Source organism: Drosophila mauritiana, chromosome 2L, assembly GCF_004382145.1.
Source record: "Drosophila mauritiana strain mau12 chromosome 2L, ASM438214v1, whole genome shotgun sequence".
Taxonomy (NCBI): domain Eukaryota; kingdom Metazoa; phylum Arthropoda; class Insecta; order Diptera; family Drosophilidae; genus Drosophila; species Drosophila mauritiana.
The window spans coordinates 19,595,890-19,606,408 of NC_046667.1; the positions used below are offsets into that span (position 1 = coordinate 19,595,890).

Consider the following 10,519-nt stretch of genomic DNA (forward strand, 5'->3'; position numbering starts at 1 on the left):
TGGGTTCATAATCACATATAAATAAATTGTGAATTTATTCAAAACCATAATAATTAAATCTTAAAATATAAGCTGCTTAAATTATAGCCACGAGTGAAGAGCTAGCCAAACTGAACGCATGGTTGCACAGTGCGATAACGCCGTCCGAAGAATCGTTATCGAAGCCTTTGCTTGCACACGCATTTCAAAAATTTTTATAAACGAACACATAGTTCATTTAAAAGGGAAAAATGGAAGTGTTTACCTTCGAGAAATCTTACTTGGAGCGCCTAAAAGAAGCGGAGGCGGTGCTTTCGTGGGAGGGAGCCGTGATGCCCGCTTCCCAGGTTCGATCGGAGTGGAAATCCTACGTCGAATTAAAAATTGAGCCTGCAGGTAAGCCACCCACACACACACTCGTGCACAAAAGGCAACTATATATATATGTATACTATTTGGATATATAGGATGGCAGGCAATTTGGAAAATTCCACGCGTTATTTGCGAGGATTTGAAACTGCGCTATCCCACCATTGTTTACGGCTACGCGGAGCAGGTGATCTTTGACGAGCTGAAGGCGGTATTTGTGGTGACAGCCGTGCAGGATAACGATGTCCACCTGCCGGAGAGTAATGAAGTATCGTTGGTGGAGCTGTGGCCCACTGTGCAGCAGGAGAACAGCGCTCTAAATGTGGATACCACCGCGGAATGCATCGATCGCTTGCGGTTCTTCTATACGCATGTGTGGATGCCTTGGGACAAGGACTACGACGATGATCGCGACTGGGTGCAACAGCATCTACAGGCTCGTATCCAACTAGTGTGCGATCTCAGCAAGAACCGACTGCCCCGTCCACTGGCCCTGCACATGCGCACCCTGCTCGCCGAAGCCAAATACATTCAGCAGCGTCTGGACTTCCTGGAACTGGATCTCAGCGATGCCGAGAGCGACGACGAGGCAGTGGAACTCAATGACAGCGCAGCAGAGCCCGCTAGAAAGCAATCTAAAGCGGGCAGTGCCAATGGCAGTCTCAATGTGTCCAGTCTGCCGGTTACGGATCTGATGTGCCTGCATCTGCGCATGGCCATCATAAGGAGCGAGTTCGAGATCCTCGAAAATCCTGAAATGAGGCGCGCCTACAGCGAGCTGCAGTCTAACAGCCTCAAGCGGCTTCGCTGCTCCTCAGGCAGATCCAGACAATCGGAGGATCTCTTGGTAGAGCGGAATCCCATAAGCCATGTGGTAACCTTGCCGGGAAAACTGCAGCAGCAGATGGAACTGCTGAAGCTGGCCCAGACACTGGTCAAGCCGGAATCGCAAGTGCAGCTGTCCCATACGCTGCAGGATGTCCTGAGCATCTGTCAGAGCAACGATGATATTCTACTTTCGCCCGGCGAGCATACAATCAAATTCTTGGAGCACCTCAACGATAATGGCAGCCTAAGGGGACTCACTCAGCCGGAAGCCATACTAAGTCCTGCTGGAGATCTTTCCCTGCTGCCTGTGGTGTGCTCGAGCGATGAGGATAGCACCCTGCTGGTCATTGATGGCGACTATACCTTGTCCGAATTAGTTTTGGATTGTCGTCATGTCCGTAGAGGGATCCTGCTGCGCAACGGAACGTTGACCATGCGAGGGTGTCGCTTGCTGGGCGATGGGAGCTCCAGCACCCAGGAGGGTATTGTCTGCATGCCAGGCGCCAGCGTGGAACTCAAAAGTTGTCTAATTGAAAACTTTGCTGTGGGTTTATCGATGCGACCGAAATCTAGCGCTGAGCTGGGAAGCGTCCAGTTTAAAACATGCAAGACCGGACTGGAGTTGCTGGAGAAATCCGCATCGGTTAATCTGCAGGGTAGCAAGTGCAGTTTTGAAAACTGTGCTTTAGGAATGCTGGCCGATGGTTTCGTATTGGGAGAGCAAAGAACGGAGAAGGTGCTGGTTCTAAACAAATTCAGCGAACTTCAGCGGTAAATGAAAATACGTTGTACTTTACATGTTCAAGAATTACAACTAATATCCTTCTTTTTTAGTTACAACGAGGACAACTTGCTGGGTAATTGCAGCTTTTACAACTGCAAGAAAAATGTGCGAGTTTTCAACGAATCTGGTCAGCTGCTGGCTCAGCGATCGCATCAACAACTCCTTGAGGACGAACTCGGAGGGGAGAACAAGGAGAACATTCAAATGGTCTAGGGGTACATTGTGTACACATTGTGTTTATAAATTAAAACTTAGCGCTAACCTAAAAACCTATTGATATGCGTCAATAAAAAGTATGGGCAAACTTTTTAGTCCAGTGTTTCGATCTTGCAAGTTCGTTGGATGTCCTCTTCTCTAAAGCTTTCATATTTGTTTTAAATCTTGTTAAAGTTAGTTATGTATTAATATATATCCCACCGATTCAGAGCGTCTTCCAGAAAATACTTCCTTTAACACATAAGTACTCCGAACAATATCCTGAATTTGTTTACAGTAATTTCTTTTAATAAAAACAAGTTAATCATCAGTTGGTTAAGCTTTCTGCTTCTGCTCCTGGCCGTAGTACTCGTTGTAATCATACTCCCTGAAGGGCACATCGTATGTAAGGTAGCCGGAGTCGCGGGCTTGCTGAACGGCGACCATTAGACGTAGGTGGCTCTTTTGACACAGGCCTGTCTTTGAGTAGCTGAGGACGTCTCCACTGTGGGGCGATATGAACTGCTCCAGGAGCTCCGTGTTGCGGTAGTCCAGCACCAGGTACTCATCACGGCAAATGGGACAGGGGTTTCCGGTGCTGATGCGGTTCTGGCGGATGCACGTCTTTCGTGTTTTGCGCGGCGCATACATGCCCTTGTGGTTGCGCCTAAAGAGATTGGATGCGGATGCAATGGATGTTTTCACGTGTATGCCTTCAGTTTGACTTACCGATACTGCGTCCACACAAAGTCCTCGCCGTAGGTTTGCTTGTAAGCGGCGCTCTTCAAGTATCGAATCGAGGTCTCCACCGGTATTGCCTTGCTGCGATCCTTCGGGTCCGGCGCGGAACCACTAGCGTTATCCTCGCTTTCGCCCTCGTTGGCAGCCGCATCATTTTCTTCAGTCGAAGTCTCCGCCTTGCATCTCAAGGCGCTGGCCGTGTGAAGAGCTCCCCGGCTATTCCTGGTAATGTTGGCCAGTCCACTGTAAATCCCACGTGCAATCGGCAACATTTTAATTGAATAAAACCTGAAGTTACTTCAAAAAATTCAGAGGCGACGTAACAAGGTAAGTTCCGTGCAGCCGGCGGATCAGCTGTTTTCCGACAAGCTGGCAGCGCCGTCCAGGTGTCGACTATCGATACATTCAGGGGCGGACCATCTCTCACTGGGGTATTCCCCGACCAAAGTTTATTTTGATAATTATTATATTCATATAAACTTAAACTTTGATTGTTCCTGTCTAAAGGCGGCCCAGACTAGAAACATTTTCATAGAATATATAAAATATTTACCATATTAATAAGCTAGAAGGGTTCAGCAGCTATAGAAGTGTCGGCATTACCCTTAATATGTTTCAAGTCAATTTTTTATCAAATGTTCAATCTCTTTAAAATAGAAACCAATATAACGCTATTGAAGGTTGCGGTTGTAGTTTTAAATTTCTTAATCATAATTTGCATTTGCTTAACAGTCAAAATTTAAATATTTTTAACAACGACGAAAGGACTAAAGTTAGAGACTGTGGCGTTTGAAACCGCTAAAATCAACGGTGAGTAGGGCAACATGGCCGAAACCAAACCCCAAATGGCCTCCCAAGCTAACGGTAAAGGCCGACACACACGCTGATACCCACACATATGCGACTTTGGGGCATGAATGAAAATGGCTGCGCCGTACGATTCGGTTTTCCCGTTAGTTTAGTTTCTTTCGGAATTTACTGGTGCAAAGTAGCGGTACTATTACTGCAGCTCCCGCGCCCGCGTGTGTGTGTGTGCGAGAGTGCGCGGCGTGCGTGTGTGTGTGAGTGATTGTACGGTGGGGCAGCCTTAAATCACGTGCATACAAAAACCGAATGAAAAAAGCACGGCATTTATTTACATTTGGATGCCACCATAAAAAATAGAGCGCCGACGCCTGGGTTCGCTGTAAATCGACGTTAGTGAATGCCTAACAATTCCTTGCGTGTGCACATGTTTTTGGTCCCAATCAATACTTGGCAGACGGTCATTTAGATTTAATTGTTGCAAGAAATAGGCCTCGAGCGCCGACAATAACAAAAGAAACACCGGCGGAGCGGTGAGTAATTTTCGCTTGCCTTAAAAATAGAGCCGATTGCAGGTTTCTTATCAATTTGGGAAAAGTCGCGACAACAAATAAACGGGGCTATAAATACCGCTATGCCAACTACAAATGTTTAAAACAAGAGCGCAGTTGGGGCGGGCAAACAAAAGCTGGTGGCTTTGTCACCCGAAACGAAAAGGGTGGACCTTTTTCGAACCACCTGCCTTTGGAAAACGAAACCAACTTTCCCATTTGGAGTGTCTTTTCGCGCATTTCGTGTAATAAATTGTTCCTTTCCTGCGGCGCCACTACGAAAATCGTGATTACGCTGTGCCAAATTATTACCTGTTGGCTGTGTGCCCTTTTTTATGCCTTTCGCTTGCAAACAAACGAATAATTAGCAAGGTGGGCAGCTCGAAGGTCGGATTCTCTGTTCTTACGAAAACAAATTTTGGAAAAACTTCTAGTGTTCATTGGGTTTTTAGTGCAAAATCGCTTGAAAAACTGACTAAATTAACATATATAATTATTCAAATAAAGCCATAAATTTAATGACATATTTTTATATTTTTTTAATTCTCCCAATGTAAAAGTTAAAGTTGTGTAAGTGCCGCTTAACGCAGATTGCTTATAAAACATACATAAAACATATATGACACCGAACATATGTACATTTTCATTGAAAATTGTTGCAAGAAGATAATTTTTGTTTGGTTAGTGGAATAAAACTATATTGACAAACTAGTTGAAGGAACTCATTGGTTACAGGGTATCTAGTACAGGCGTGGGCGTCCCTGAAGTCGGCGCCAAAGAACTTAGTTGTCGGCATTCTCACATTCATTTGGGTTCCTCCGCTTAGCACCGCCCACCACCCACAATCGCTACACTTCCACCCACAGCTCCAGGAGTTGGCATGTTTTTTTACACCCGCTATTGTCGAGTAAAGGGTATGCTAGATTCGTTGAGAAGCATGTATCAAGTAAATACAAATTTATCCGACCCTTTGAAGTATGTATTCCTTGAAAGGAACTTTACCCTCATATCAAAGTTGAGTCCAAGGGGCGCTTCAAATATACCTTATAAGGAATTATAAGAGCTAAACATTTGAGATAAGCAATAATAAGTGTCTGATCCTCTCAAGTAACGTTCGCTATTAATGCACAACGGGTATCTAATAGTCGAGGCACTTGACCACAGCGTTCTCCCTAGTTGAAATTTGAATCAGCGCTCTACTGGGTTCACTCCGTCCGTCTGTTTATCCTGGCCGCTGCACGTCACCTGGAAATGTTTGCGTTTGCCAGCTGGACGTATTGGAACTCAACCGTCACATTACAGGTCCTGTCCACGCGTCCTTCGAGACTCCTGGATTCGGAAACATTAGTGGCAAGGAATATATGGGCACGCGTGTTTCGGCGGTGCTTTATCAATAGGCAGTTGCCGGTTTTGATTAATGTGCTTTCACCATTCCCTAATGTTCCCCAATGAAGTTCGGCTTATGGAGCATTGGAACAGTTCATTTGTGTAATATTTCCGATTCTTATTGGGATAATTTGTGTAATTGCGGGCGCGTTTGTCAATTTCAATTCCAATTGGGGTTCGGTGGAGTTAGTATTCACTGAAAAAACAACGGCAATCAATGGCAAGTGCTTTCTAGTTCAAGAGGGACCGATTTCTGGTAAATTTCTTTTATATGGCAAATTAGGTTGATCTTAATGGGTGCGACTAATTTGTTACTATTAACATTTGTCTGCACTCTTCTTGTTCTTATCGAGGTTGTAATTTCTGTAGATAGTATCATATATCTCAAGGTGTAAAGGGCACATTAGTTTACTTTAAATAAGAATATTATAAACCTATTTCATGCGCAAATAAGACTTTGTTTGTTGTACACGTTTCCCGCCCACATATCGTGTTTGAACCCATTTGTGAGCGAGCAGTGGCCCATCAACTATAAAGCACCGAATAACAAAGAAACAAATAAGCTGCTAAAAATATAATCCCAATATAAGCCCATCGCGTTTATCAACCTACCCAAAAAAAAAGGAGCTAGATAGCCTTCACAACAATTTAAATACCAATTTGCCTAATTAAGGCACCTCCAGACCGCGCCTCCGCCCATGACAACTCAACTCAACTTAGCTTCTGGTGGTCCCCGCAGACCGGGCGTAAGTCCAAAATATTGCGTGACCAGTCGTTTGGGAGCTAAAAGGGGTGGGAGTCGGTGCAGCTGGAGGTAATGACATCAACGGACGCCGCAACATGCTGGGATCCCTGACCAGAGGTCATCGGTTGGAGCTACGCGACGGTGGTCCCTTAGTTGCGCTGCAGCCAAGGCTGGTTGTTTTCAAAAACATTTTAATGATTTAAATATATAGATATATATATTTGATGCCCACGTGGCTGGCCCCGCAATCATCAATTATGTAGGGGCGACCAATTGATCCAGATGCCATTATTCACAGGCAATCGAATCCGGTGGCCTGACATTGAATTCAGCCATTGCATTGAATTCAATCAGTCAGGAACGGTCATCAAGGCCTCCCAGTTGTTTTCTCCGCTCGACTCCTGTTCTAAACTCCTCCATCCGCAGACGATGACGGCCAAGAGCGATATGGATATTCTGGCCAACTCCATGTACGAGGACGACCCCAATGGCAACCTAGCGCCCGCCACCGCCAAGGATCAGGAATCAGTCGAGCCGGAGGAGCTGAAGGTCACGCCCGCTGGCACCAAAGCAACTTCCCCCAACTCGGCGACCTTAGTTTCGACTTCTCCGCGATGGGGTCCCCAGAATAAGGGCGCCCAGGAACTAGCCTTGTTGTACAGTCCAGGTGAGCAGTTCCCACGGATTATAAGCTGTTATGAGAAAGTTACCAGAAGGTGGACTAGAAAGTTTTTGTCCGATAATTAAAAAAGAAGCAGACTGCTTTAAGGTAATGTCCGATTATATATCTATAAAATACTTTCCCTAAATGTCCTAAACATCATATACTTCAAGGATTCAGTCTTTTAGCCATATATTTAATACAGTCGTCTGTAGATTATTTCCTTAGCTTGCTTAAGCGAGCGCACTTGTATGTTATAACTTGTATATCTCACTTCCTTTGCCTAAGTAATGGGTATATGATAGCGAGGCTTCTGTAAAAAGTATATAAAAGGAACCGACCGTCCGTCTGTACGTTTAGAGTGCAATCTCTGAAATCTCAGCTTGCAGATTTCCATGTCGCTTTCACTTGCTTTACCTCATCAATGGGTATATGATAGTCGAGACACTATATTACTTAAAGAATTCTTGGATTTTTTATTTAAAATTTTATTTAAACAGGAAAACGTGCTCAGGAAATCATTTGCGTCTACACCTGCATTGGCCTTATGATCATTAACCTAGCCCTGATTGTTAGACACTTGCGATTGGAGCGGATTAGTGTCGCCTTTCTGTCCGCCCTGTGCGGCATTATAACGGCCGACTTTGCTTCCGGCTTGGTTCACTGGGCGGCAGACACCTGGGGATCGGTGGACATACCCATGATTGGAAAGGTAAGCCAAACGTACATCGGGGATCCAATGTGATAAATGATACGAGACATATATTTCCAACTCTTCTAGAACTTCCTGCGACCCTTTCGCGAGCATCATCTGGATCCCACATCCATAACGCGCCATGATTTCATTGAGACAAATGGCGACAACTTTATGGTTGGCATACCAATTCTCGGCTACTTGGCCCACTACTTCTACATCAGGACGCCCAGCGAGATACAGCAGCACTTCGGCTGGATAGCCTATGTGTTCCTCTGCTCCATATTCGTGGCCATGACCAATCAGGTATATCGAAGTGTTTTCTCACGGCTGCTAGAACTTAACACGTATTCTAATACCCGAAAGATACACAAGTGGTCGCATACCTATTGGGGATTGCCGAGGTGGGTCCTGTTACTCCAGAGCTGTCACATCATCCTGCCACGCAAGCATCATCGCATCCATCACGTGGCGCCCCATGAGACCTACTTTTGCATCACCACCGGATGGCTTAACTGGCCACTGGAGCGCATCAGGTACGGCCCTCTATCAAATTGACTCTGGTGGTTATAATAGCTATGCATTCGATTAGATTCTGGTCAACATTCGAGCTCATCATCGAGCATTTTACGGGCCTCAAGCCCCGCGATGACGACCTGAAGTGGGCCAAGAAACTCACATAGTTTCGCTGCCCAGCGACTGTATATAGGTAACTTGGACCAAAAGCAGCCTTTAACTGCTGAATGTCACCTTCAAATGTTTTCATACAATCGCAATGTCTTACAGAATGAAGTAGCTTTAAAGGAGACAAGATTGCATACATACTTATAAGGTTAATGGCATAGTTCTCAGTTGCATGTTTGTTTAAAATAGTTGATTATCTTAGTTTAAGTTCGTGTTTTTAAACACCATATTACTATTGTACACCTGCACACACTCGCACAACTGAGCGCATAAACTAATTGATCTCGCCACAGATTGATCGTACTACGAGTGAGCCTTAAGTATACCTAAATAATAAATTGAACATTTTACTAACTATTGAGCACACGCTTGCCTGATAAATTTTTAAAGATTTACACAAAATAATATTACTCGATATAACATATGTAAGCTAGGCGAGCAACTGATTTTCCGAAACAAAAAGACATTTTAGTACCGTCTACAAACGCTGGTTATCAATGGCTATAAAGTGAATAAATTTATTTACAACTACATATACATTCAAAAGATAATTAAATTAGGCGCTGTATGCAATCAAATAAGTGACTTAACCTTTGCCTTAAAACGTTTTTATAGCATAAACTCTTCTGGAGAAGCGAATTCTGTTATAGTTGGCACACTTTTAGTGGCGAGTGTTAGTCATTGTAAGAGACCACTTTACTTTCAAAATGTTAATCATTTCATTAACAAGAATTCAGAGTAATCGGCGAATCGAAGAGGCTATTTGCTTATATCATTTGAGGTGTTGTTGCACAACGCTGTAGTTCTAAGAAGGCAATATTCTTTGTGATCTGAGAAAATAAATCGATAAGCTTAAAATCTTTTATTTATTTATGCCATACAAATATTTCAAAAATAAAAGACATCATGTTTTGGTAGCCTTGTTCACGTTCCTTTGGAGCTTATCTCTCTTCTTTTGGGCATCTCTCTCCCGGGCCTTTGTCCACATGGCGATCTTCTGCCGGGTGCGTTCCTCGTGTACAGCCACCTCCATTTCGGCACGGGATTGGTACTGTCTTACCTGGGATTCGTTGTGGAGGAAGAAGGGTCTGCAGCTCCTGCGCATCCAGCTTTTGCAGTTGGCGGCTCTATTTATTTTCTTTTTTTGGGGTAAAACGGGTGGAGCTTCCTGGGGTTCCGGTTTTGGAAGCTCGACTTCCTTTAATTTTATGTTTCGGCGCTTCATTCGACACAAGAGAACGAAAAGAAAAGCGATTGCGCAGAGGGCTAGCAATAGACCCACCAATTTCCCTGGATCGAGACCCTCCTCCCCCTCATCCAGATCATCTAGGTCATCCAGGTCATCCAACTCATCCCCCTCCTGATCCTCTTCAGCCACTTCCTTGCCCAATGCCCGCTTGAGCCGATGGCAATCTAGGACGGTCATGGCTTCCACATCCGCCTTATAGACAACAGGGGCATTGTCTAGACCCCAATTGGGCAATGTATTAGTTTTGAAGAGATCCCGACATTTGGAGTATACCTGGACCATCCATTTCTGGCACTCAGGCCTATTGATATCGACTTGGCAAATCGGATTCATAATCATTAAAATAGGCAGAAAAAATGTTTTTTTGAGCAGTTGATTACATTTTAATATCCCACTTGGTTTTGTAGAAAAATTTTATTAATTTTAAATTTTCTTTATTTACTCTGAATTACTAGCTAAAATCCTTTTCTTAGCTTAAGTTGGCGCTGAGCCTGATCATCATTCAACCAAGACAAGTGAGGCATCGTAAAGTCTCCAAGAGAACAAATTTCCATCCCAGCATTAAAAAGAAGCATAGAAATGTGTACCTACATATAGATGTATATTATTGTGAAGGTACGTCCTATGAGTGACTAAGGCGCACCAACCAAAAAAATTATGCTATTTCTATTAGTATACCCCGATCCCTTGTTTCCCCCGTCCTTTTAACAACCACCAAACACAAAAAGAATTTTTAAAATTTTTCTGGCATATCGATAGAAATTTGTAATAAATACAATGAAAGAAAAGAACAACCACAACAAAAATATTTGTATGCATTGATAATCAATAGACTCCTGCGAGCATTAA

At 44.0% G+C, this 10,519-nt stretch overlaps 4 protein-coding genes across 5 annotated transcripts; 2 read left to right on the plus strand and 2 right to left on the minus strand.

Annotated features, from left to right (window-relative positions):
* The first annotated feature begins 153 nt into the window (after positions 1-153).
* Positions 154-2,268, plus strand: LOC117146550 (protein nessun dorma). Its single transcript, XM_033312851.1, has 3 exons — positions 154-375; positions 447-1,947; positions 2,011-2,268. Exons 1-3 carry the CDS (start codon positions 231-233, stop codon positions 2,171-2,173), a joined length of 1,809 nt encoding a protein of 602 aa, XP_033168742.1. The 5' UTR covers positions 154-230; the 3' UTR covers positions 2,174-2,268.
* A 174-nt stretch (positions 2,269-2,442) lies between these two features.
* Positions 2,443-3,267, minus strand: LOC117146561 (28S ribosomal protein S18b, mitochondrial). The gene is made up of 2 exons (XM_033312862.1): positions 2,885-3,267; positions 2,443-2,822 (listed from the first exon to the last, which is right to left on the minus strand). The coding sequence occupies exons 1-2, from the start codon at positions 3,166-3,168 to the stop codon at positions 2,492-2,494; spliced, it is 615 nt and encodes a 204-aa protein (XP_033168753.1). The 5' UTR covers positions 3,169-3,267; the 3' UTR covers positions 2,443-2,491.
* A 355-nt stretch (positions 3,268-3,622) lies between these two features.
* LOC117150535 (transmembrane protein 189) lies at positions 3,623-9,392 on the plus strand. 2 transcript variants are annotated; one of them, XM_033317461.1, is made up of 6 exons: positions 3,623-3,706; positions 6,809-7,049; positions 7,544-7,755; positions 7,825-8,043; positions 8,104-8,273; positions 8,330-9,392. In XM_033317461.1, the coding sequence occupies exons 2-6, from the start codon at positions 6,812-6,814 to the stop codon at positions 8,418-8,420; spliced, it is 930 nt and encodes a 309-aa protein (XP_033173352.1). In that variant the 5' UTR covers positions 3,623-3,706; positions 6,809-6,811; the 3' UTR covers positions 8,421-9,392. The 2 variants fall into 2 exon arrangements, with proteins under 2 accessions (XP_033173352.1, XP_033173350.1); XM_033317459.1 differs by lacking the exon at positions 3,623-3,706 and adding an exon at positions 3,869-4,233.
* On the minus strand, positions 9,312-10,043 carry LOC117150536. The gene is made up of 2 exons (XM_033317462.1): positions 9,944-10,043; positions 9,312-9,885 (listed from the first exon to the last, which is right to left on the minus strand). The coding sequence occupies exons 1-2, from the start codon at positions 9,954-9,956 to the stop codon at positions 9,326-9,328; spliced, it is 573 nt and encodes a 190-aa protein (XP_033173353.1). The 5' UTR covers positions 9,957-10,043; the 3' UTR covers positions 9,312-9,325.
* Between the last annotated feature and the right edge of the window lie 476 nt (positions 10,044-10,519).

What these genes read in the sequence shown, in the direction of transcription:
- LOC117146550 (XM_033312851.1), top strand. Translation starts at nt 231, where the DNA reads ATGGAAGTGTTTACCTTCGAGAAATCTTACTTGGAGCGCCTAAAAGAA. An exon ending in ATTAAAAATTGAGCCTGCAG is followed by an intron (nt 376 to 446) that starts GTAAGCCACCCA and finishes TTGGATATATAG; the next exon opens with GATGGCAGGCAATTTGGAAA. An exon ending in AAATTCAGCGAACTTCAGCG is followed by an intron (nt 1,948 to 2,010) that starts GTAAATGAAAAT and finishes CTTCTTTTTTAG; the next exon opens with TTACAACGAGGACAACTTGC.
- LOC117146561 (XM_033312862.1), bottom strand. Translation starts at nt 3,168, where the DNA reads ATGTTGCCGATTGCACGTGGGATTTACAGTGGACTGGCCAACATTACC. An exon ending in TTTGTGTGGACGCAGTATCG is followed by an intron (nt 2,823 to 2,884) that starts GTAAGTCAAACT and finishes CAATCTCTTTAG; the next exon opens with GCGCAACCACAAGGGCATGT.
- LOC117150535 (XM_033317461.1), top strand. Translation starts at nt 6,812, where the DNA reads ATGACGGCCAAGAGCGATATGGATATTCTGGCCAACTCCATGTACGAG. An exon ending in ACATACCCATGATTGGAAAG is followed by an intron (nt 7,756 to 7,824) that starts GTAAGCCAAACG and finishes CAACTCTTCTAG; the next exon opens with AACTTCCTGCGACCCTTTCG. An exon ending in TGGCCACTGGAGCGCATCAG is followed by an intron (nt 8,274 to 8,329) that starts GTACGGCCCTCT and finishes GCATTCGATTAG; the next exon opens with ATTCTGGTCAACATTCGAGC.